The 25,996-nt window shown below is 43.7% G+C and overlaps 3 protein-coding genes across 3 annotated transcripts; all 3 read right to left on the bottom strand.

Annotated features, from left to right (window-relative positions):
- Nucleotides 1-563: 563 nt before the first annotated feature.
- On the bottom strand, nucleotides 564-9,715 carry LOC142829279 (mas-related G protein-coupled receptor member H-like). The gene is made up of 2 exons (XM_075928574.2): nucleotides 9,172-9,715; nucleotides 564-5,436 (listed from the first exon to the last, which is right to left on the bottom strand). The coding sequence occupies exon 2, from the start codon at nucleotides 5,390-5,392 to the stop codon at nucleotides 4,421-4,423; it is 972 nt and encodes a 323-aa protein (XP_075784689.2). The 5' UTR covers nucleotides 5,393-5,436; nucleotides 9,172-9,715; the 3' UTR covers nucleotides 564-4,420.
- A 3,655-nt stretch (nucleotides 9,716-13,370) lies between these two features.
- LOC102453797 (mas-related G protein-coupled receptor member H-like) lies at nucleotides 13,371-17,952 on the bottom strand. The gene is made up of 2 exons (XM_025178094.3): nucleotides 17,775-17,952; nucleotides 13,371-15,606 (listed from the first exon to the last, which is right to left on the bottom strand). Exon 2 carries the CDS (start codon nucleotides 15,552-15,554, stop codon nucleotides 14,640-14,642), a length of 915 nt encoding a protein of 304 aa, XP_025033879.3. The 5' UTR covers nucleotides 15,555-15,606; nucleotides 17,775-17,952; the 3' UTR covers nucleotides 13,371-14,639.
- Nucleotides 17,953-23,414: 5,462 nt separating this feature from the next.
- Nucleotides 23,415-25,996, bottom strand: LOC102454029 (proto-oncogene Mas-like). Its single transcript, XM_075926064.2, has one exon. It carries the CDS (start codon nucleotides 25,691-25,693, stop codon nucleotides 24,746-24,748), a length of 948 nt encoding a protein of 315 aa, XP_075782179.2. The 5' UTR covers nucleotides 25,694-25,996; the 3' UTR covers nucleotides 23,415-24,745.

A 25,996-nucleotide genomic window follows, 5' to 3' on the forward strand; every position in this document is an offset into this window, starting at 1 on the left:
TTTCTATCCCAGTTTTCCCAAGTTTCAGGGACTGATTGGAGGAAGATTTTCAATTTTGACAAACTCTACATTTGCCTTTGTCTAATCCTTATCTGTCACTATATGTAATTTAATTACTAAATTGATTTCCAGATCAAATCCATGCCATCAATAGTAAACAGAAAATTCTATTACAGCCAGTTGGGAATGTTAGGTGTTAAATCACAGTATAATATATTCCCACTGACTACTGAAAGAGCTTGACAAGGATAAATATGCTTAAGATGTGGTATAACCAGCTGAAAAATATTTCTATGTAAAATATATATAATAATATATATCCTCTCACAACTACAGTTTCAGGATCTGTGGTATTATTTTGACCAAACATTTGACATGCACAATAAGATAAAATTTTTAATTTTAATATTTAAATGTTACGTGTTAAATAATATAGGGTGTTGTTGCGTGATGAAATTTACGGGTGTATAGGTTTTTTTTTTCTTTTTGGCAAACGCTTACATACTAAATCAAAACCAAAACTGTTTTAATATCCCGACAATCAGTTTTTGATAGGGTCCCTCAACTATGGAGAAAATCACCTGTTAACATTTTGTGATTTCATAGAATTTGTTGATAGTGAAACGGTGGTTGGTATTAAAGGACTATAGAATCAGGTTACAGTATAATGTTCTTCCTCTTCCTGTGGATTGTTACAGAACCTTGACTAAGGTGATGCTGTGGACATTGAGTTGGCTTATACAATTACTTGAAGATTCCCCAGTGTAGGTAGAACGTTTGGATGGGATAAAGCTTCCACAGTATCTCCTACAATGTCAGTCTTCCTATGTCAATGGCACAGTGGATAATCCTGAGGGGTAAAAACGTAACTGGGGCATCTCTACTCTATGATTCAGTGTACCATTGCAAAGCGCCTTCCATTTTTCTAATTCCTGGTGAGAAGTTGTATACTCATTCTTACGGCCTGCTAGGCAATAAAAGGTTTCATTACAAGCCTTCCACATTAGCCAAATAGGAGCTGATTCTTTTTTACTGACTGTAGAGGGTTTATATATCAGGAAACATTTGGCAAATTTATCTTCTAAGTCTGCAACGGAATGGACGTCGGCAAGAGCCTGTCCTGTCCAAGGATTGTGTCCAAATTTATGCAGGATTTGTTTTAAAGGGGTACTTTCTTTTACAAATTGCAATTTTTCATCCTTTTTCGCTTGTACATTTTACTCAGTATCTGATAATCAAAAATTCCTTCCTGCTGCACCTTCCCAGGAGAATAGAAGATACTAAGCTTCTATTCCTAGTGCTCAGGACTGTACAGCCGGGGGTATTACACTAATATATATATATATATATACACACACACAAACTATTGTGTGTTTGTATCACCCGTCCTAGATAGGCCAGGAAAGGGGTTCTAAACCTTCCCTGTTTGCTCAGGACTCTATGGGTGGGGTGTAAATACCTGTTTTGTCTTTCAATTCCTTTCTGCCTTGCAGAGGGAATAAAAGACATTAAGCTTCTTTTCTTAGTGCTTGGGACTTTACAGCCGGGGGTGCATACACCTCAATTGATCGATCATCACAATACCAATACCCTCAAACTGAACAACGGGGAGGGAAGGTCACTAATTCCACCTCCTAAGCCTGGGACTCTACAGCTGGGGATACATACACCTTGACAGATCAATATTTCATATTCAATATATCGATATTTCTTAGTTTATACTGCAGTTTTTTCTTTGCATGTTATCCAACGATTTTGGTGTGAGGTCTCCCTCTTTCGTTATTCTCCACCAAAATGTTGTGCTTAAAAGAAGTACATGGGACCTTTTTCAGGGTGATAAAGCAACACGCTGCATTTATTGATAATATAAGAAAGTAGCGCGTGCACGCATGCGTGCGTGCGCGCGCACGCACACACACACACACACACACACACACACACACACACGTCCTTCTGATGGAATAGTTACCAGTCTGTTGCTCGACCCACCTATTGGCCAGATAGGTTGAGTATGAGGGGTGAGCTGAGTTCTTGTCAGTCCGGACTGATGCTCTATGGTCTTAGCAGGACAGAACCCAAAGAACCATACAAGACACCCCTCTGTTACAGGATTTTCCTTCCACGCAAGTCTATGCATTTTGCCTTGTCAGGCCTTAATCGGTCATTCAGCATCACAATCAGTTTTTCTGTGACATATGTTTATCTGGAGGTTGTTCTCGCAGTCATCTGATCTCGGTATGCTGACAGTCCCTCCTGGGTGTTGTCTTCTGGTAAAACTTGTTATTGGTTCCCTACCAAGGGGTGCTTGCCACTAACTTCAGGGTTTATCCATCTGCCCGGTATCTGCGTCTTCAGTGTGCTTTCACTTAGTTGATAATTATTTGGTGCTTCTGAGTCTCCGGCCCCTCCTCTGACCATTTGAGCATCAGTGGCCTTCACACTTCTCTCTCATTCACACAAACAATACATTTACCCAATTGCAGCATTGGACAAAAGGGTACTTCTAGTCACTTGAACAAAGTTACAAAGACTTTCAACCTTAAACTTCTTTCTATCTATTACAAGGCCTTGCCTAATATTAACATTACTATGTATTACAATATTCCATCCCTTTGCTTTAACATCAGAACATGGTAAAATCAAACAGAGCTGCAGCTAAATTAACATAGCTGCCTGGCCTGTCGGAGGCCTACATCTTGTGTTGAAGTTTAATCCAAAGCTTTTCCATAACATAGATTCATTATAACTAACTAACTTATTACTTGCACAATTAGAAGGCTACGTTGTCCCCATTTGCCCCCTCAGGAACAATTCTTGAGTGGTCACATTTTTAAATATTTTGTAATTGTCATTTTGCCTGGATTCTTTACAGACATTCCTTTGGAAAAAGGGTCAGTTTTTCCTCCAGGAAGGCTGTGAAGAAGCCTAGAATTTTTTTTACTGTTTCATGGCAACATATTAAGATACTACATAAGCTTGTGGTTTCAGCTGAACATACATTCTTTTGATCATACAACACATAATGATAAACATAGTCACTATCAGGATCAGTATGAAAATGATGGGGTGCAAAGCTGTGTTTAAGGCTGTGGTCCAGGTGGGCGACCATTCTCTAAATATGTCATAACAATGATGAACACAATTTTTTACCCTGGTCTACTATTCTAAGTATTTCTTCTCCTTGATGAAGAATGGCCATGCATATAGCCTGAATTTTTGTTGTGTAGTTTTAGTTAATTCACTAACATAAGAACATAAGAATGGTTGTACTGGGTCAGACCAAAGGTCCATCTAGCCCAGTAGCCTGTCTGCCGACAGTGGCCAGTGCCAGGTGTCCTGGAGGAGGTGGACCGAAGACAGTGATCAAGCGATTCGTCTTGTGCCATTGATAGGTCCTCAGTCCATGGTTCAAGATGGCCCTTTTAGTGGTAAATCCATAGTCTAGAGAATTAGAGCTGCAAATATGCAAAATGGAGGTGTCCCAGGGCGTTTTCTCTGTGCTTGTAAATTTGCTGTCCCAAACAAAGTCCACAGCACATCTGAATGGAAAGCTACTGGCCAAGCATGGAATCTTAGGTTGCATGTCCTCCTCATTTATCCTTCCATGGTTTACTGAATCACAAGGATGGCCACTGTGTGTCTTGCTGCCTGAGGTATCCACATGAAGGGTCCATTAGGAGGGATGAATTTTTTCAATGACCATTTGTGAACTAAGTGTCCTTAATGGGGGTAACAACATAGAGCTATATTGTGCTATCAGTGTATGTGGCTGCCTGACTCAAGCATAAGACACGTCTTGCAGATAGAAATCCCTGGCCAATATTCATAACTTTAGATACATAGATGATATGTGACTTTAATCAGGACTTATTATCCAAGAAACATGGCTTGAAAACAGACAAACAATAAGTAAAACACCCTCCTCACAGTATCTTGGACATTGTTCTTTGCCTCAGTTTCCCATCTCAAGGCTGAGTTTATTCAGACGCTGCTTACATCAGATCAAGCCAGTTTACTTCATGTTGAAGGAAATAGAATATCCAAAGAAATATTCATGGTCAGAGATTTTTTTTACACTATAGGGAAAATGAACGGTACGGTCCTGCTCTCATTAAATCCAGAGGAAATGTTGCCTCTGATTTCAGTAGCACCAGGCTTGGGCCCTAAGTCATAGTAACAGTCCTCAAGACACGCAGAACACAGGGGAATGGAGTGAGGGGAACTTTCTCACCTCTAATTTCGTGGAATTTTATGATTAGTCTATATTGGTGGTTCTCAACCTATGATTGTGGGGCACACATGCATCCACAGAACATATATACCACGTGTATGGGTCTGAGGCTGTCATAAGTTCTGCAGCTGTGTGCTGGTTGGGCTGCAAACAGTCTATGTGCTGAGAACCACTGTTTTAGAGATACCTCTAGCTCATAATAGGGTCTTCCAGTTTGGCTCCCGTAGGGATTTCAGTTGCACTGACCCTTCCTTTACTGCGAGCTGCCTCCTCTTCAAACACACTATGAAACGCCTTTTTGACAGATCTCCTGAATTGTCGATTTCTGTAACTCCTGACAAAGAAGTAAATAACTGGGTTAATGCTGCTGTTCATAGAGGCCAGCATGAGAATGATAGTGATGAGATTGTAATGAGAAAAAACATTATGGAAGAAGGTGACAATGCTCAGAGGAGCAACAAAGATGAGGAAGAAGAGGATGGTGAGCAGGATAACGACATAGAGCTTTCCTGGTGGGCGTCGCTGGGAGCTACATTGGACCTTGATGATCAGGATCAGACTGGATAGAACCATGATGGGAGTAAATATTAGGAAATTCGTGGCAGTGAGGTCAGTGACTACAAGGAAGCAATGTTTTGATGAGTCCAGAAAGCAAACAAAAAATCTCACTCCAGTGAGCAGGCAGGAAAGAGCCCAGAGCAAGGCGCAGACAATGGCAGACAAGTGCGTTGGGCGGCGGCATCGGTGCCAGATGGGAAAAAGAACAGACACACACCTATCTGCACTGATGGCTGTCAGGAGGTACAGGCTGGTGCTTAACATAAACAGAAACAGCAAATCCAAGCACATCATTAAGAGCAATAAGCGAGATAAACGCAGGACATTGATGGTGAGGGAAACAGACAAGCAGAAGAGGCAGCCAAAGTCAGCAGCAGCCAAGTTGAGGACATAGACGGTGAAGGGGTTCTTCTTAATGCGGAAGCCGAGGAACCAGAGCACAATCCCATTTCCCACCAGCCCCAACAGGCTGATGAGCACAATTACACTAGAGGTTGCTGTAGTTACATGGTCTATTTGAAAATCAGTCTCATTATATTTGTCTCCATTTTCCAGGATGCGCTGTGTTACGGGCAGAGATGTTGCCTTCTGCTCAGTCATCATGAAACCTCTGCTGCAGGATGCTGGTCTCTCCCTCTCACACACCCCTGTTGGCAGAGAGCAGATGGGGGAATCAGTGTCTATACTCCCCCCAGTGCCGTGTTTTACTGATCTTTCTAGCCCCTCCCAGGCCACTTGGCTTGAAACAGCCAGGTTCCAATGAGTGTGAGATCTCAAGAGCCGTAATGGCCTTGGGAGTACTAGGTACAGAGAGACATGGAGAAAGGCTGATAGATGGGGACCCTGGTGGATGCAGAGTTAAACATGGAGAAGAGAGGTGGTGGGGGAAGAGAGGAATTGAGAGGGCTGTCGGTCATGCGTGGAAAGGGAATGATAGGAAAGAGATGGGGGTATGGAATGGATATTGGGGGAGAGAAATAGAATATTGATGTAGTGTTGTTGACGACTAAGAACACAGAATCCATCCACGAAGCCATTACATTGCTTCCCTCTGCTGGACTGAGTGAATATTGCTGTCTCTTGAACTGTGCCTGGACTGCGTGTGTGTTAGGATGTGGTGGAACAGATCCACTTTAGAATCTCAGGGTCAGTCAGGGTATGTCTACACTACCACCCTAGTTCGAATTAGGGTGGTTAATGTAGGCAACCGAAGTTGCAAATGAAGCCCGGGATTTGAATTTCCCAGGCTTCATTTGCATCTTGCCGGGCGCTGCCATTTTTAAATCCCCGCAAGTTCGGACTCCATGCCCGCGGCTACACGCGGCATGGAGTAGGTAGTTCGGATTAGGCTTCCTATTCTGAACTACCTGTACTCCTCGTGGAATGAGGTGTACCGGTAGTTCGGAATAGGAAGCCTAATTCAAACTACCTACTCCGTGCCACGTGTAGCCGCGGGCACGGAGTCCGAACTAGCGGGGATTTAAAAATGGCGGCGCCCGGCAAGATGCAAATGAAGCCTGGGAAATTCAAATCCTGGGCTTCATTTGCAACTTCGGTTGCCTACATTAACCACCCTAGTTCGAACTAGGGTGGTAGTGTAGACATACCCCGAGGGACTAACTGAGATTCTCCCCATGGGGTCTTTCTTGAAAAGTTATTTGAGGAATAATCTGTAATTAGGATACTAAAATATTCCATGTAGGCTCTTGTGCCACATCTCCTACCCCATCCCCCATGGAACCCCGTTGAGAAGTGCCTTCAATACATTGGACAGGGAGATACACAGATATCGGAGGTTTGTGTGACCACTGGGAAGTTTTGTAACATGAGAAAGAATTAGGTCTTTGCTCCCTCTCTGTAATTGCTTGTTGTCTGCTAAGCATAATGGAAATTAAGTCTCATGGGAAAATTAAAAAAAAGCCACATGGTTATGGGAAGTTCTTCTGCTATATTTAGACTGTAACTGTTAATTATCTTGGAATTTATCACTTGCTTAACTGTTTAGTTTTTCTATAATTTTTTAACAAACATATTTCTGGGACACTTGGTTATGGATTTTGTGTCTTTCTTGAAAATGCTCATCACTAAGGTATATGGATTTTAATAACATTGAATGGTGACTATTTTGCTCACCGGAAGCATAAAGTTCAAGAGAACAAAAGGTTTTCAAAAGAAAGTAATTCACATAAATATTGGTATAGTTAAACTACATATCTGTTGCCTCAATGTGTATTAAGTATCATCATTAAAAATTCCATATTCCCAGAAGGACTGAAAAAAGGAGCAGCATGCAAATGGAATGGTTATTTGAGAAAGAAACAAGTGTGCATGTTGCCATAGTGTGATAAATCCAGCATTGTCCCAGTAAACACTGTTTCATTAGGGGTGTGCAGCAAGGAGCTGTCCCCAGCCTCTGGTTTTCTTGAAGGCAGGAGGAAATCTCACTCCTGACTTTGTGTTTCCTGTCTACCCACCTATCATTAGTGGAGGGAAATGCCAATCTAGAGCAGAATTTCAGCCTACCCATGTGAGGAGTGGCCTTCAACGAATGCTGTATGAGCTGCTATGGGGTGGGGGATACAGAGAGGAACCAGACGGCTTAGGTTTGAGTTCATCTTGTGGTTGTTGTTGGATTTCAGGGGCCAAAATTCAGCCCAGGCTACGACTAGACTGCAAGCTTCTTTTGAAAGACATTTTTTCTGAAGAGATGTTCTGAAAAAAGGTCTTCCAAAAGAGAGCATCTACATTGGCAAGTGCATCCAAAAAGCGATCTGCTTTTTCGAAAGATAGCGTCCATATTGAATGGATGCTATCTTGCATTTAAGCTGTGATTACTATGGATTGAGTGGTACCTGTGTTTTTTCCTCTTTCTCCTTCTTTTGAAAGAACTCCCTGTTCCCCCTCCACACACACCTTTTTCTGAAAGAGCTCTTTTGGAAAAAGTCTTCTTCCTCACAGAAAGTGGTTTACCAATGTAGGAAAAACCCCTCTGTTCTTTCAATTTTTTTTTAAAAAAACATGATGGCGGTGTGGACATAATTGAAGTTTTTTCAGAAAAATGGCCATTTTTCTGAAAAAACTCGGCAGTGTAGACATACCCCCAGAGAGCAGGCTGGGAGAGCAGGCCAGACATAAGTGAGGGGATCTGAACAGAACGGGGATAGACACTAGGTAAGAGAACAGATACTGGCACTCACCCACCATGCCCTTGTTGCACCAGGCAGGTCCCTGTTTCAGGTCCATAAAGCTATTTGAAGGTAAAGTGTGTCTATGCCTTTGTGGGTCCGGGCCTAAGAGACTTGGGCAGAAATGAAGTTTATACATGGGTAAAGTGAGTGTCTTAATTAAATTCTATGGAACTGAAGAAAGTCTCTACTTGAGGCACTTAAATCAAGCTTTTCCTGAGTTACCCACCTGAAATAACAACCTTTTAATATAAACTCATTGTGAGGACCTGCCCACCTTACAGAAGACTGGTAGGGTTCAGGTGGCCATGTAGCCCAATTAATTGGCTACGCTGCACCTGGAGGAAGAGCTAGCAGCAGAGAATTAGTTAGACAGAGAACTCAGGAGGACAGGAAGAGGAGGGAGCCGGTTTAAAGCCCAGAAGCTGAGAGCAGGTGGGGGCTGCAGAGAAAGAGTCTGCAGTTACTTGCTGGGTGAAGGAGGGAGGTGCGTTTGGGGCTATAGAGGTAAATACACTACAGTCACTTCCGAGGAGGAGGCAGTTTCAGCTGGATAAGCCAGACTAGGGGAGAGAGCTAGAAATGCAGGAAGGGCTCTTAATGCAGAAGCCGAGGAAACATTGACCATCAGCCTGAATAGTGCTGTTAATGGTGATATCGGTAAAACTTTTGCTGGAGCATTCGTTCCCACTATTTTTTATCAGAATAATTAGAGCCAGTCTCTGTGGGAGGCAGGATCATTATGCTTGACTTAGTCACCATGAAAGCTCTGATATCTGGGATCAGTGGTATCTCCCTCTCACACTCCCTGCATGTACACACCTGTGAGCAGAGAGTAGACAGAGGGGATTGAGAGACTTGGTTAGTAATAGAATCCTAGAATACTAGGACTGGAAGGGACCAGCACCGTGCTTCAGTGACCGTTCCACCCCCTCTGCTGCCTCAGGAGATGGAACAGACAGATTCCAGGGGGTGTGACTGAGAAGTATCCAGAGAAATTACAGTCCTGGGGGATGCTGGAGAGATGAGGGGAGGGGAGCCTGATGGGCAGCAAGCAGTGGAGCTGGAGATAGAGAAGATGACACTGGGAGCAACTGTCAGCCATTTATGGATGGGGAGTGGCAGGAGTGGTGAGGAATATGAAGTAGAGAGAGAGAAATCAATTGATAGCAAAGCATGCATCTAGCAAACACTTACCTTTAGTTTCCTCTAACACCCAGGGAATAAATCAGTCACCTTGGGATCTTTTCTGAATTATAATCCATTATATAGACACAGAATTTCCCTGTGTTGTGTCTGAGAACCAGTCCTTGTGAAGTCCCATCAAAGAAATGTCTTCTTTATGCTGGGTAGGGTGGGATAGAGCAATCATAACATTAGGGCAGCTTGTGACCTTAGATCAGTGTTATAAGATCAGGAAGTGTCTTTGTTACTTCTTTTCTGTGAACCATAACGGAAATGGCTTAGTAAAGGCTATTTATGAAGGGATGCCTATCACTGAAAACTGCTATTATGTGAGCCATCTGGTGCATTTAGGGTGTAACCAAGTGAGTGACTTAGCGTGCAATTTAGAACTGCCTTAATGTTGAGGGCTTTTTTGCCAAATACAATATTTCTGTTACATTTAGTTAGAATTATATATATGTTTTAAAAATCAAATAACCATGATATCTGGGCCAATAAAATATATTCTATAGATACCAAAGTCTATATTTTTGCCCAAGCATATTTATTTTATCTTAATGTAGCAGTAAATATTTGTGAATTTTACTACAAAGCTATCTACTAGAAAGATAGTTTGATAAAAAGCATTTTGAGAGGGTGGACAGTAGAGACATAAAATTGATTAATTGGCTAATCGAATAGTCGATAAGAGTGCCTCCGCCTTTGAAGTATAGTAATAGCTCCAGGGCTTTTTCTACACGTCAAAGGTGGAAGTGTTGCGGGGAGCATGGTGCCGGAAATGGACTCAAGTATTCCCCCATTGGCCCCGTGCTTCTGCGGCGTTTCAAAGACTCAGAGTCCCCAGCTGACTTCTAGCTCCATGAGGCACTGCTGCTTTGAAACTCTGCGGGAAACCCAGCATCAGGCTTCACACCTGTGTTTCAAAGTGGCAGCACTGCATGGAGCCCGGGCTCAGTGAGGGAGTTCCCAGCTGAGCCCGGGCTCCATGCTGTGCAGCTGCTTTGAAACGCCATGTGCATCCCGAGGACTCCCAGCTGGTCCCAGTCTGCACACAGCATTTCAAAGTGGCAGCAGTGTGTGGCGCCCAGGGTCTGGCCCTGGGCTCCACATGGCATTGCCATTTGGAAGCACCCCCTCCTTTTTCCCTCTTGCTGCATCTTTCTGATAGAGGCAGCAAGCGGGGGGGGGGGGGGGGAGAGGGTTAGGAGGGGGAGAAGTCACTAGTCAACTAGCATGTTGACAATCTGATAAGCATTTGCATATTGGATAGTCGACTAGTTGTTCACATCCCTAGTGGACAGGAGGGGAAGTCATGTATAGACATTAATCATGGAATGGTGACTTGATTGTATTTGCCCAAACATCTCAGGTTTCCAAAATGCAAACTGTCCTAAAAGAAGTAATTCACCTAACCATCAATATAGTTAAACAACTTTACTCATTGTGTGATTCAGTATTAAGCATGATCATTGTAACAGTAAAATAATCACAGAGGGACACCAATTAAGGAGCAGTGATCAAGGGTAATGCAATGGAAATAGGTGACCCAAGAGATATATGAGAAGGAAACTAAAGTGGAGACACCATCCCAAATGCAGATGGCCACAATGTGAAAGCATCAGCCCCCTGATCCCTGTGCAATATTGGGGTTGGGCAAACAGTTTGGCCTGAGAGCGATACCTGATCAGTCAAATACTATGATGGGCCACATGTGCTTGTTTGGTTGACCTCCTTCCAGGGCAGTATTGGCAATGAGTGGAGCAGGGAAGCTCTCAATTCCACTTCCTATCAGGAGCTGGAAGGCCAGGTGCAAATGTCCAATGGTCTGTATGCAGCCTGTGGGGTTTAGTTTGCCTTCCCCACTTCAACATCTTGAGAAATCCAGAATTTATCTATGGCTATGTCTAGACTATCCTGTGTTGAGAGAGGGATGCAAATCAAGCACGTCGAAATTGCTAATGAAGTGGGGATTTAAATATCATATGCTTCATTAGCATAAACATGGCCACCACCTTTTTTTCAAAATGGAGCTTTTTTGAAAAAAAAAAAAAAAGCGGCAGTCTAGACGTGGATCTGTTGAAAATAAACCCTTTTTCGACAGATTCTGTATTCCTCAAAAAATGAGGTTTACAGGAGCTGTTGAAAAAGGGTTTATTTTCGACAGATCCATGTCTAGTGTGCTCCGTTTAGAAAAAAAAGCGGTGGCCATGTTTATGCTAATGAAGTGCGGGATATTTAAATCCCCGCTTCCTTAGCAGTTTCGATGTGCCTAATCTACATCTCTCTGTCGACAGAGAGGTGTAGTCTAGACACAGCCCAATTTTAGCTGTTAAGACACTACCGCAATATGCAGGCTATTCCTACTGATTTTTGCAGGCAAGCAACACTAAGGGCATGCTGTGAACTGCAGCTGCTGGGAACCCCCCAGTTTCCTCCCTCCGGACTTGACTTTAGTTTGTCAACTGAGCTTAACCAGGTACAGCAACTTCTAGTGGTGGCCACCATCTCTACGGCCCATTTCTCTCTCTGTGTCTCTGTGTGATTCTGTGCTCACAACATTAATTTCTCTGGTGTCTTGCATTAAAAAGTGTTGCAGAATTCCTCCATGGGTACAAGTCTAATAAAATGAGAGGTTTTTGTATCCTTATTTTGCCATATGTGAGGTTCTTACTGATACCAAAGGATCATTCACTTACTTCTAGGTCATTATGCATCTAGATTTAATAATACAAGAAAGGAATAGAGGTATAAATGGTTAATAAGAGCATTTACATTAAACTATTGCAAAGTGCCTGCATCAGGTTTGTAGAAATGAGGAAACAGGCTGCTGGCTGGCAAATGTCTCTCTGGTCACTTCTGAAAGATTGGTCGTCCATCAGTCCATGGTTCAAGATGATTCTTTTAGTTGATTAATCCATAGTTTAGATAGAGAATTAGAGCCCCAAAGAGGCAAAATGGAGGTGTCTAATGGACGTTTTCTACGTTCACATACATTTTCTGTCCCAAACAAAGCCCACAACACCTGTGGATGGAAATTTACTGACCCAGGATAGAGTCTTAGGTTACATGTCCTGCTCACATATCCTTCCATGGTTTGCTGAATTACAAGGTGACCACTGATGTCTTACTGCCTGAGGTATTCAAAGGAAGGGGCCTATTGGAAAAGATGAATTTCTTCCATCACCCATTGTGAACTAAATGTCCTTAATGGGCTAACAACATAGAGCTGTCTTGTCCTAATGTAAATATTGTTGATGTGTGGTCCAGGAACAACATACATCTTAACGGTGTAAATACCTGGTCAATATTCATAACTTTAGATGCATAGATGATACATGACTTGAATCAGGAGAACCATACTTAATAAGGATAGAAATGTAGCCGTGTTAGTCTGGTGTAGCTGAAACAAAAAATAGGACTATGTAGCACTTTAAAGACTAACAAGATGGTTTATTAGGTGATGAGCTTTCGTGGGCCAGACCCACTTCCACTATTTGATCTGAGGAAGTGGGTCTGGCCCACGAAAGCTCATCACCTAATAAACCATCTTGTTAGTCTTTAAAGTGCTACATAGTCCTGTTTTTTGTTTCATACTTAATAAGGTGTAGCTTTTGTATTGATACCTGACATGGCAACATTTACAGTAATTTTATACGAGTCCTATAACTGCTCACCTTCCTTTTACACATCACTGGGAGCACAGCTTGAGCCTGCGTTCCATTACTGAGCAGAACAATCAACAGCTTTCTGAAACTGGCCCATTTCTCTGAGTCTCTGCTTCAAGGCATGTACATTGACCAGGGCTTCCTGCTGCAAACCAGTCAGCAGAAGGAGGGAGAGGAAAATACATATAGGCTGTGTCTAGCAGCTGTCTACACTGGCTGCTTAAATTTCTGCAAAAGCACTGATGATCTCATGTAAGATTGTCAGTGCTTTTGCGGAAATACTATGCTGCTCCCGTTCGGGCAAAAGTCTTTTTCCGAAAAACTTTTGTGCAAAAGGGCCAGTGTAGACTGCAGAGATTTGTTTTCCGCAAAAAAGCCCCGATCACAAAAATGGCGATTGGGGCTTTTTTGCGGAAAAGCGCGTCTAGATTGGCCATGGACGCTTTTCCGCAAAAAGTGCTTTTGTGGAAAAGCGTCCTGCCAATCTAGACGTGCTTTTCTGAAAATGCTTTTAACGGAAAACTTTTCCGTTAAAAGCATTTCTGGAAAATCATGCCAGTGTAGACGTAGCTGTAGGGTGTGAGAGGAGAATGGTCTCAGGGGAGAATCTATTGGGGAGACTGAATCTGAAGGCACAATTTAATACCCGGCTCTACAATGCCAGGGAGCTTTTGTGTTTAGATAAACTCCCATCTGAGTTTGCTGTTTTAGTATAAATATAAGGAAATGTTTCCAGGACAAAGATGCAGAAGTCAAGAGTGCAGACAGTGACTTCCTGCACATTTTGTGGGATTGCCCCTGCACAAGAGTTCTCACAACAGGATGCTTCACTCTGGGACTTCACTTCTTTTCTTGGAACCATTTTCTCCAAATCCACAGGTGTTCGCTCCTCGATAATCAAGTCTAGTTTACAGGTGGTGAGAAGCTATTTACAAACAGCCTCTACAGAAGAGACAGTAACACGCTCTCAGAGCACATTGTTATCAGAGTGACCGTTCTGCCACATGGGGTTGGAAACTAAAATTACCAGGTTCAGCATCTAGGGGTGCCTCTAAACCGTATGAAACAGAACCAGCACAACCTGCCTGCCAGGAATCTGGGAAAACTGAATGCCACCCCTGCTACCTCTATGAATCAATCCTACTACTACTGTAGGCACTGAGTCCATGTTTAAGAAAAACAAAGCATTATTACGAGAAGAAAACACAATATTGATTTGGGAAAACGCTGCACCAGTGGCCAGAAAGCACACAAACAATAAGTCAAAAACCATCCTTGTAGCATTTTGGTCATTACTGTTAGCTTCGTTTCCCATGTCGGGGCTGTTTGTTCACACCCTGCTTACATCAGATCAAGCTCATTAACTCCATATAGAGAAATAGAACACGCAAAGAAATATTCATGGTCGGAGATTTTTCTTATGTTCTAGGGAAAAGGAATGGTACAGTACTGCTCCTATTAAATTCAAAGGAAATGTTGCCTCTGATTTCAGTGTCACCAGGATTGGGCCCTGAGTGAGGATGACTGTTCTAGATACGCAGAGCACAGGGGAATGGAGTGAGGGGAACTTTCTCTTCTCTAATTTCTTTGAATTTTATGACAGTTCTGGATCAGTGGTTCTCAACCAATCATTGTGAGCCACATATGCAGCCACATAAAATTCATACTACCTTTATGGGCCTGAGACTGTTCCATAGGATGTAGCTGGGTGCTGATTGGGCTGCAAGTGGCCTATGTGCCTAGAACCATTGTTCTAGAGACACCTACACCTATAATAGGTCTTCCACGTTGGTTGCCATAGAGATTTCCATGGCACTAATCCTTTCCTCTGGTATCCGTCTCCCCTTCAAACACATTCTGGAGTGCCTTTTTGACAGATCCCTTGGATTGTTGGTTCCTGTAGCTCCCAACAAAGAAGTAAATAACCGGGTTAATGCTGCTGTTGAGAGAAGCCAGCAAAAAACTGGAAGTGATGAAATGTTCATAATGAACATAGTTGTAAAAGAAGGTCACAATGCTGAAGGGAACAACTAAGAGGAGGAAAAAAAGGACGTTGAGCAGGATAACGATGTAGAGCTTTCCTGGTTGGGGTCCCTGGGAGCTTCGTGGGACCTTGATGATCAGGATGAGACTGGACAGAACTGTGATGGGAGTGAATATCAGGAAATTTGTGCCAGTGAGTTGGATGACCATTTTAAGGCAATAGTTTGAGAATAAAAAGCAAACTATAGAACTCACTCCAGTGAGCAGGCCAGAGAGAGCCCAGAGCAAGGCACAGATAATGGCAGACAGGTGCTTTGGGCGGCGGCATCGATGCCAGATGGGGAAAAGGACAGACACGCACCTTTCGGCACTGATGGCCGTTAGAAGGTACAGGCTGGTGCTGTATGTGAACACAAGCAGCAAGTCCAAAGACTTCGTTAAGTCTTTCGAGTGAAATAAAGGTGTGACATGTACTGTGCGGGAAACAGCCAAGCAGAGTAGGAAGCCAAAGTCAGAAGCAGCCAGATTGAGAACATAGATGGTGAAGACAGTCCTCTTAATGCGGAAACCAAGAAACGAAAGCACAATTCCATTTCCCACCAGCCCCAACAGGCAGATTATCAGAGTGACTCCAGCGATTGCTATAGTTACATGATCTCTTTCAAAATCAGCCTTATCATTTTTGGTTCCATTTTCCTGGCTGGGCTTTGTTAGGGGCAGTGATGTTGTCCTCAGCACAGTCATCATGAAACCTCTGCTCCAGGATGCTGGTCTCTCCTTCTACCCCTCTCTCTCACACCTGTTGGCAGAGAGGAGATGGGGGAATCAGTGTCTCAGACATCCTCAGTGCCGTGTTTCACTGATCATTCTAGCCCCTCCCCGGCCTCCTGGCCTGAAACAGCCAGGTCCCAACCAGCGTGAAATATCCAGAACCACAATGGCTTTTTTGGTGATGTTAGGTGCAGAGAGAGACAAGGAGAAAGGCTAACGGGTGGGAAGTGTCTAGCACAGAGACAGAGAGAAGTTAAACATGGAAGCTACGTCTAGACTGGCATGATTTTCTGGAAATGCTTTTAACGGAAAAGTTTTCTGTTAAAAGCATTTTCGGAACAGAGTGTCCAGATTGGCACGGACGCTTTTCCGCAAAAGCACTTTTTGCGGAAAAGCATCCATGCCAATCTAGACGCGCTTTTCCGGAAAAAAGCCCCATCGCCATTTTCGGGGCTTTTTTGCAGGAAACAAATCTGAGCTGTCTACACTGGTCCTTTTGCGCAAAAGGACTTTTGCCCGAACGGGAGCAGCATAGTATTGCCACAAGAACACTGACAATCTTACATGAGATTGTCAGTGCTTTTCCGGAAATTCAAGCGGCCAGTGTAGACAGCTGGCAAGTTTTTCCGGAAAAGCGGCCGATTTTCCGGAAAAACTGGCCAGTCTAGACACAGCCGGAAAGAGGTATGGTGGGAAGAGGGAAATTGGAAGGGCTGTCAGTCTTGTATGGAAAGGGAATTATAGGAAAGAGACAGGAGTGAAGAATGGATATTGGGAGAGGGAAAAAGAACATCCATGTGGTGTTAATGATGACAAACAACAGAGAATCCATCCACTAAACCCTGGCCTTGTTTCCCTCTACTGAACTGAGTGTGTATTGAAGTGTCTGGAACTATGCCTGGATTCAGTGTGTTCTGGAACTGAAGTGGACCATATCCACTTTAGAATTTTAGGGTCAGTCAGCGCCATGGTGATGGGGGATATAGAGAGGAACCATGCAGCTTAGGTTTGAGCTCATGACGAGGTTGTTGCTGGATGGCAGGGGCCAAAATTCAGCCAGAAACAGGGGCCAGAGGATCAGCCCAGAGAGCAGGCTGTGGTACCTGGGGAGCCAGGCTGAGAGCGCAAACCAGACCAAAGTGAGGGGATCTGACTGAAATGAGGAGAATTACCAGGCCAGGCAACATATCCTAGGACTCACTCAACAAGTTCTCGTTACAAGTTCACTCAACAAGTTCCCCTGTTTGAGGCTAAGACCCAGATACACAAAGCTATTTGGAGGTTAGGTGTCTCTATGCCTTTAAGGGTCTGGGCCTAAGAGACTGGGGCAGAGGTACAGTTTATACATGGGTGGAGGGGAGAGTGTTACTTAAACCCTATGGCTACGCCTACACTAGCATGATTTTCCGAAAATGCTTTTAACGGAAAAGTTTTCCGTTAAAAGCATTTTCGGAAAAGCACATCTAGATTGGCAGGATGCTTTTCCGCAAAAGCACTTTTTGTGGAAAAGCGTCCGTGGCCTATCTAGATGCGGTTTTCCGCAAAAAAGCCCCGATCGCCATTTTCGCGATTGGGGCTTTTTTGCAGAAAACAGTACTATGCTTCCTACACTAGCCCTTTTGCGCAAAAGTCTTTCGGAAAAAGACTTTTGCCCGAACGGGAACAGCATAGTATTTCTGGAAAAGCACTGATGATTTTACATGAGATCGTCAGTGCTTTTCCAGAAATTCAAGCGGCCAGTGTAGACAGCTGGCAAGTTTTTCTGCAAAATCATTTGATTTTGCGGAAAAAGTTGCCAGTCTAGACACAGCCTATGAGACTGAAGTAAGTATCTAAGTGAGGTACTTAAATCGAGCCTTTGGTGAGTTACTCACCTGAAATAACAATGTTTTATTTAAACTCATCGTGAGGATGTGGTCACCCCGCACCAGACTAGATGGGTTCCGAGGGCCACATAGCCCAGTTAACTGGGCTGGCTGAACCTGGAGGAGGACCAGGGATTTGATGGGAGAAGGATCCCTGATTGGCAGGGAGCAGCTGAGAGAGAGAGAAAGAGAGAGAGAGAGAAAGGAGAGAAAAATACATTGGGAGTAACTGTCAGCCATTTATGAATTGAGAGTGGCAGTGATATGGGGAATATGAAGTGGAGAGAAACAAAGCAATCGATAGCAAAGAATCCATCTAGCAAACACTTACCTTTGGTTTTCTCTACCACCCGGGGAATAAATGAATTTTTCTTGGATCTTTTCTGAATTATAATTCTTATATGGACACACAAATTTCCTGTGTGGTGTCTGACAACCAATCCTTGTCAAGTGCAATCCAAGAAATATGTTGCTTCTACTGCGTAGAGTAGGATACAGTTATCTTAACATCAAGGCCGCTTGTGAGCATAGGTCAGTGTTATAGGATCAGGCAATGTCTTTGTTGCTTCTTTTCTGCAAACCATAACGGAAATGGCTTGCTAAAGATTATTTTGCAAGGAATTGCTATCACAGAAAACTGGTACTATCTGAGAAAGGCATCTGGTATTATCTGAGTGTAAACAACTTAGTTACTTTACATGAAATTTAGAAGTGTCCTTACTTTTCAAGGTTTTTCTTTTCAAAATATAATATTTCGGTTACATTTTGTTACAATTATATGTGCTTTAAAAATCCCATTGCCATGATATCTGGGCCAATAACATATATTCTATATTTACCCAAAGCTATATTTTTGCCCAAGAATATTTATTTTAATGTAATGTGCCAGTAAATATTTGTGATTTTTATTACAAAGCTCTCTACTGGAAAGATAGATTGATAAAAAGCATTTAGGAGAGGAAATAATGTACAGATATTATCCATGGAATGATGACTTTATAGTACAGTGAAACCTTTTTATCTGACACTCTGTTAACCAAAAAACTTTAACTGGCATGACGCCCAGCAACAATACTGTCACTTCTTCAGATGCACAGGCCTGTCTTGGTTTACCATGATTGGTTTAACAATTTTTTAATTAAGAAGTACTAATAATCTTGAGCTCAACATAGAAATGTGAGACCAACTGCCTCGCACTACAAAACTACCAATATTAAAAACTCGAGTTTTACTATTATTGTCCATTGGTTTTTCCTAGGTTGATGGGACCCTCAGCTGAAATTTTTAGGTAAGTGGAATGCCCTAATCCCTGAGCGTGCTGGATAACACAGATTTTTCTGTATTTGCCCAAACACATCAGGATCTTCAAAATGATAACTGTTGTTACTTATAACTATCAGTATTGTTAAACAATTTTACTCACTATGGGTATGTCTACACTGCCATCCTAGTTCGAACTAGGGTGGCTAATGTAGGCATTCGAACTTGCAAATGAAGCTCGGTATTTAAATATCCTGGGCTTTATTTGCATGTTCCCGGGTGCTGCCATTTTTAAATGCCCTTTAGTTTGAACTACCTGCCCGCGGCTACACGCGGCACAGACTAGGTACAGGCAGTCCCCGGGTTACGTACAAGATAGGGACTGTAGGTTTGTTCTTAAGTTGAATTTGTATGTAAGTCGGAACTGGTACATATTGTAGGGGAAACTCTCGCCAAACATTTCTCCAGAGCTCAGTTTTATTCTCCCACACCTCACTTCCCTCAGTCCTTTATTCTCAAGCTGAAGTGTCTGCTGAGAAAAGCCGCTCCACGACTCCCTGGTCTGTTGGGGGGAAGCAGCTAGTGTGGGGTTGCCTCACCCTGTTTGTAAGTAGGGATCTGATGTAAGTCGGATCCATGTAACCCGGGGACTGCCTGTAGTTCAAAACACAAGACTGGAAGGGTTCAAGTGGGCACGTAGCCCAATTAATTGGGCAAGGCTGCACCTGGAGGAGGAGCCAAGAAGCAGGGAAATGACTAGAGGGGGAACTCAGCAGGACAGGAAGGGAAGGAAGCTGGTTTGCAGCCCAGGAGCTGAGAGTTGGTGGGCACTGCTGAGCAGGAGTCAGCAGTCCCTTGCTGGATGAAGGAGGGAGGTGTGTTTGGGGCTATAGTGGTACGCTACAGTCAGTCCTTAGGAGGAGGGAGTTTCATCTGGGAAAGCCAGAGAGAGGGGAGAGCCAGAAATGCAGGAAGGGCTCTTAATGCAGAAGCTGAGAAACTGTTCCCCACCAGCCCCAACAGTCAGATAAGCAGAGTGATGCTGTTAATGGAGATATCCGTAAAATACTCTCTGGAGCATTCTTTCCCATTATTGTTATCCTCAGAATAATTAAGGTTGGTCTCTGTGGGAGGGAGGATTGTTGTGTGCTCAGTTACCATGAGACCACTGCTCTCTGGTAGGGGGTATCTCCCACTCACACACATTGCGCGTGTAGAGAGCAAGCAGAGGGGTTATTCGCAGACTGTGCTTCACTGACCATTTTAGCCTCTCTTCTGCCTCCTGGCTTGGAACAGCCAGATCCCACTCGGTGTGACTGAGAAATATACAGAGATTAATGTGCTGGGGGATGCTGTGGATAGAAAGAGATGGGGAGAAAGCCTGATGGGAAGGGAGCAGCAGAGAGGGAGAGTGATTGAGAGGAACTATCCCCCATTTATGGACTGGGAGTGGTAGGAATTGACATGGGGATTATGAAGTGGAGAGAGATACAGCAATCAACAGCAAAGAATTAATCTAGCAAACACTTTGGCTACCTCTATGCTGGCATTGATTTTGCGCATGAACTCTTTTGCAGAAGAGTTCTTGTGCAAAAACTCTTCCAGAAGAGCGCATCTACACTGGCATGTACCTTTGTGCAAGAGATGTGCTTTTGTGCAAGAGCATCCATGCCAGAGTAGACGCTCTCTTGCACAAGAAAGCTCTGAAGGCCATTTTAACCATAGGGCTTTCTTGCGCAAGAAATTCATGATGCCTGTCTACACTGGCTCTTGCGCAAGAACAGTTGCGCAAAAGGGCTTATTCCTGAGTGGGAGTATCATAGTTCTTGCGCAAAAAGCCCTGATTTCATACATTAGAACGTCAGTGTTCTTGCGCAAGAACTCACGGTCAGTGTAGACAGGCAGCAAGTTTTTGCACAAAAGCTTTTGCTTTTGCGCAAGATCGCACCAATGTAGACACAGCCTTACCTTTAGTTTCTTGTAGCACCTGGGGAATGAATCCATCTTCAGGGAATCTTTTCTGAATTATAATCTGTTATATGGGCACACAATTTCCCTGTATTGTGTCCAACAACCAGTCTTTGTCAAGTCTGATTGTAGAAATATCTTTCTTATATTTCATAGCATGGGTTAAAGAGATGATAACATCAGGGCAGTTTGTGAGAATAGGTCAGTGTTATATATTAGGCAATGTCTGTGTTATTTATTTTCTACAAAGCATAACGGAAATGGCTTTCTATAAGCTATCTCTCAACAGATCCCTATCACAAAAAACTGCTATTATCTGAGAGTGTCAACTGGTGCATTTAGGCATCTAGGATGTAACCAATGTAGTTACTTGGCACAAAATTTAGAACTTGTCTTATTTTTCAGGGCTTTTTTGCCAAAATAATATTTCTGTTACATCAGGGGTCATCAACCTTTTTAAGCCACAAGATCACTTTTTGAATTTAAGTGCAATGTAAACCCAAACACCCTTCCCCCATCTTCTTTGTGACCCTTTTCTCAGGCCCTGCCTCTGCTCACTCCGTCCTCCCTCCCTCCATCTCCCATTCTCCCTCCCTTTCATCAGGCAGGGACACAGGGTCAGGGCACAAACTCTGGTCTTGGGCTAAGGGATTCGGAATGTGAAGGGCTCTGAGCTGAGCCTGGGGCAGGGAGTAGGGGTTCAGGAGGGGGTTCAGGCTCTGTAAGGGAGTTTGGGTCGAGGGAGCTTGGGGTGCAGCAGGGAGTTCATAGCTGGGTCCAGATTGACATGGCTTATCTCCAGTTGCTCCTGTGTGGTGGTGCAGTGGGGCGAAGGCAGGATCATCTTTGCTTGGCTTTCCACCACTCTCACATGCAGACAACAAACTCCATTCCAAGCCCTGGATGCCCCCCGCATCTCCCATTCTGTGGAGATAGAATACAGGGTGGAAGAGGGGGCACCCTGACATCAGCACCCCCTCCTTTCCCTTTCCTAATCTGTACCACAAGCAGGAATCTCCCGGGCAGGAGAAAAGGCAGTTCCGAGGCAAAGGGCAGGAGATGTGCAGCAGTGCGGGGAAGGGCAGCTGGTGTGCTGGCACTTGATAGCTTCTTGGCCAAACCAGTCAAGATCACCTGTCAGAGACTTCAAGATCTACTGGTAGATCCCAATCTACTGGCTGGTGAGCACTGTGTTACATTATATTACAATTATATATGTGTTAAAAATTCCCACCACCATAATTTCTGGGTCAATAATATATATTCTATACATATCCAAAGCTATATTTTTTGCCTGGGAATATTTAATTTAATTTAACTTAATATGGCAGTACATATTTGTGATTTTTACTAGAAATCTGTATACTAGAAAGAGAGATTGATAAAAAGCATTTTGACAGGGTAGAGAGGAGAAGAAATAATGTACAGACATTAACCATAGAGTGGTGACTTTATTGTATTTGCTCAAACACATCCGGAATCCCAAAATGCAAACTGACCTAAAAGAAGTAATTCTTACAACAATCTGTATAGGTAAATAACTTTACTTATTATATGGTTCACTTCTAAGTATGATCATTGGAATCACATTGTGCATAAAAGCCTCCTCCAATAACTTAAATAGAGAGGTGAGGTTAAATATTTTAAATAAATGAATATTATCATAATAGTCAAATAATCCTTGAAGTACACAAATCAAGGAGTAGTGATCAAGGATAATGCAATGGAGATAGGTTAATAAAGAGATATATGAGAACGAAACTAGAGTGGCCACAATATGAAAGCACCAGCCCCATGTGTCCTATGTGATACGGGATTAGGTAGAGAGGGGAGCTGGCCTTTGAACTCTGGTTGGTGAGATGAGTGTGAGGAAACCCCACCTCTGACTCCCTGGTGCCAGCCCATCTATCACCGAAGAAAACGAATGCCGCCCTCCACTGTCCAGCTGGAGCTATGGGATGGGTTATAGGCCATTCTCTTGTCTCTGGGCCAATCAGCTGGCACAGAAACTGGGCTAGAGAATGCAATCACGTGGTTAGGTCAACAATAAATGTTGCTGCTGCTGCTCCTTGTTGGAGGAAGGAAACTCCAACCCCCTCCACCTGGGGTCAGAGTTTGGCCAAGGGAGAAGGATGTAGAAAGGCCTCAGAAGACCCTAGTGCAACAATAGTTTAGAGGTCCTCGCTCCAATTCTAAAATCTCAAATTTTGTTTATCTTTATCACAGGGTTGGGCAAACGTTTTGGCCTCAGGGCGATACCTGTGTAGGCAAATAGTACGGCAGGCCATAGGTGCTTGTTTGCTTCACATTTTTCCAGTGGTTGATTTGTAATGAGCTATGTACAGAAGCTCTGATCCCACTTCCCGGCAGGATCTTGAGGGTCAGATGAGAAGGCCCAATGAGTTATAAAAGGCCTGTGGTGTCAGGTCTGCCAATCTCTGCTTTATCATCTTGAGAAATCCAGAACTTATCCACCTTAGCTGCAAGACACTACCACAGTAGTTTTTTGCAGGCTAGGTACACACTGGGCTGTTTACTGTAGCTCCAGGAAAACTGCCAGTTTCCTACACCCAGATTCAACTTCAGGTCTAGGAGCCTGTAGTAGTGGCCAAGATCTCTATAGCCCATTTCTCTGTGTGCGCGCTTGGAGGTGGAGGGGAGGGGAAGAGTTGATTCTGCTCACACAACCTTAAATTTTGCAGAGTCCTGTATTACAGAGTGTTGCAGAATTCTTCCAGGGGAAACAAGTCTAATAAAATGAGAGGTTATTGTAACTCCATTTTGCCATAGCTAAGGTTCTTACTGATGTCAAAGGATCAGACACCTCCCAGTCAATATGTCTCTAAATTTAATAATACAAGAAAGGAATACAGGTATAAATGGTTCATAGAGCATTTAAATACAAACAATGGCAAAGTGCTTCTGTCAGGTTTGTAGAAATGATGGGACAGGCTGGCTGGCAAAAGTGTCTCTGCGCACTTCCAAGAGATTGGTAGGTCCTCAGTCCATGGTTCAGGATGGTCCTTTTAGTTGTAGATCCATAGTCTAGGCAATTAAAGCGGAAAAGTGGCAAAATGGAGGCATCTCAGTGACCTTTTCTCTGTGCAAGTTAATTTACTGTCCTAAACAAAGCCCACAGCACCGGTGAGTGGAAAGTTTCTGACACAGGAGGTCTCACAACAGAGATGCTGGGATTTTGCCTCTTCTCCAGAGACCATTTTCCCCTCAAATCCGCACTTATTCACTCCCCACGTTACCAAGCCCAGTTTACAGGTGGTGAGAAGTCATTTGCAAACAGCCTCTACAGAAGAGACAGTAACACATCCTCAGAGCGCGTCATTATTCGAGTGACTGTTCTGACACATATTGTTGGCAACAAACATTACTGGGTTCAGCATCTAGGGGTTCCTCTAAGCAATACAAAATAGAACCAGCACAAACCTGCCAGCCGGAAATCTGCATGATACCCTGGCTACCTCAATCCTTCCACTATTGCAAGGACCGACTGTGTGTATAATACAAGCAAAGTTTCATGAAGAGAAGAAAACAGAGCATTGATTTGGGAAAACGCTGCTCTAGTGACAGGGAAACTCACAAACTTTATGTAAAACACCCTCCTTGCAGTATATTGGCCGTTGTCCTTTGCCCAGTTTACCATGTCAGGGCTGAGTTTGTTCAGACCCTGCTTATGTGATATCAAATTAATTCATTTAATCTCGGAGAACTAGCACATCCACAGAAATATTTATGGGCAGAGATTTTCCTTACATAAGAGGAAAAATGAATGTTACAGTCAGGCTCCTGCTCGTATTAAAGTCAAAGTAAATGCTCCTGATTTCACGGGCACCAGGACTGGGCCCTGAATGAGGATGACAGTCCACTAGATACACAGAGCACAGGAGAACGGAATGAAGGGAACTTTCTCTTCTCTCATTTATCTATATGGGTCTGTGCTGTCAGAAAGTCTGTAACTGGGTGCTGATTGGGCTGCAAGCGGCCTATTTGTTTGAAACCATTGTCCTAGATAAATATTCAGCCCATAATAGGGTCTTCCAGGTTGGTTGCCATAGGGATTTAAGTAGCACTAACCCTTTCCTCTCTGATATCTGCCTCCTCTTCAAACACACTCCTGAGTGCCTTTTTGACTGATCCCCCAAATTGTTGATTCCTATAGCTCCCAATGAGGAAGTAAATAACTGGGTTAATGCTGCTGTTGATAGGGGCCAGCATTAAACTAGAATTAATAAAATAGTCATAATTAATAGCTTTTTGGAAGAAGGTGACAATACTGAAGGAAACAATTAAGAGGAGGAAGAAGAGGACATTCAGCGAGATAACAATGTAGAGCTTTCTTGGCTGGTGTCGCAGGGAACTTCTTTGGACCTTGATGATGAGGATCAGACTTGTCAGAACTATGATGGGGGTGAATATCTGGAAATTCATTCTAGTGAGCTGGAGGAGTATCTCTTGACGATGTTCAGAGCAGGAGTCGGAAAAGCAAACATATGCTTTCAGTCCAGTGAGCAGGCAGGAGAGAGCCCAGAGCAATGCACAGAGAATGGCAGAGAGGTGCTTGGGGCAGTAGGATCGATACCAGATGGAGCAAAGGACAGATGCGCACCTTTCCACACTGATGGCTGTCAGAAAGGACAGCCTGGTGCTGTACGTGAACACCATCAACAAGTCCAATGACATTGATAAGTACAATAAATTGAAGTCGAAGACTGTACAGGAAAGAGCCAAGCAGAGGAGGAAGCCAAAGTCAGCAGCAGCCAGGTTGAGGACATAGACGGTGAAGGCATTCCTCTTAATGTGGAAGCCAAGGAACCAGAGCACAAGCCCATTTCCCACCAGCCCCAACAGGCAGATGAACAGAATAACATAAACTAGTGATTTAATTACAGGTTGATCTTGTTGATCTGTAGATGAACTCAATAGAATGACAAAGTTCCCATAATATTTGGTTGCGTTTTTCATGCTGGACTCTGTTGGGTGCAGGGATGTTGTCCTCTGTCCAGTCATCACGAAAGCTCTGCTGATGGATGCTGGACTCTCCTTGTACCCCTCTCTTACACTCCTGTAGGCAGAGAACAGATGGGGTATCAGTGTCTCAGACTTTCCCCATGCCGTGTTTCACTGATTGTTCCAGTCGCTCCCAGGCTCCTTGGCCTGGAACTGCCAGTTCCTGAGTGTGAGATCTCCAGAGCCCATAATGGCCTTGAGGGGTCTTAGTAACAGAGAGAGACATGGAGAAAGGCTCGTCGGTGTAGACTACTTTGGATGCAGAGGCAGAGAGACCGTTCAAGATGGAGAGAGGAGCAGTGG

The sequence above is a fragment of the Pelodiscus sinensis genome, chromosome 5 (genome assembly GCF_052426305.1).
Source record: "Pelodiscus sinensis isolate ZL-2025 chromosome 5, ASM5242630v1, whole genome shotgun sequence".
Classification (NCBI taxonomy): domain Eukaryota; kingdom Metazoa; phylum Chordata; order Testudines; family Trionychidae; genus Pelodiscus; species Pelodiscus sinensis.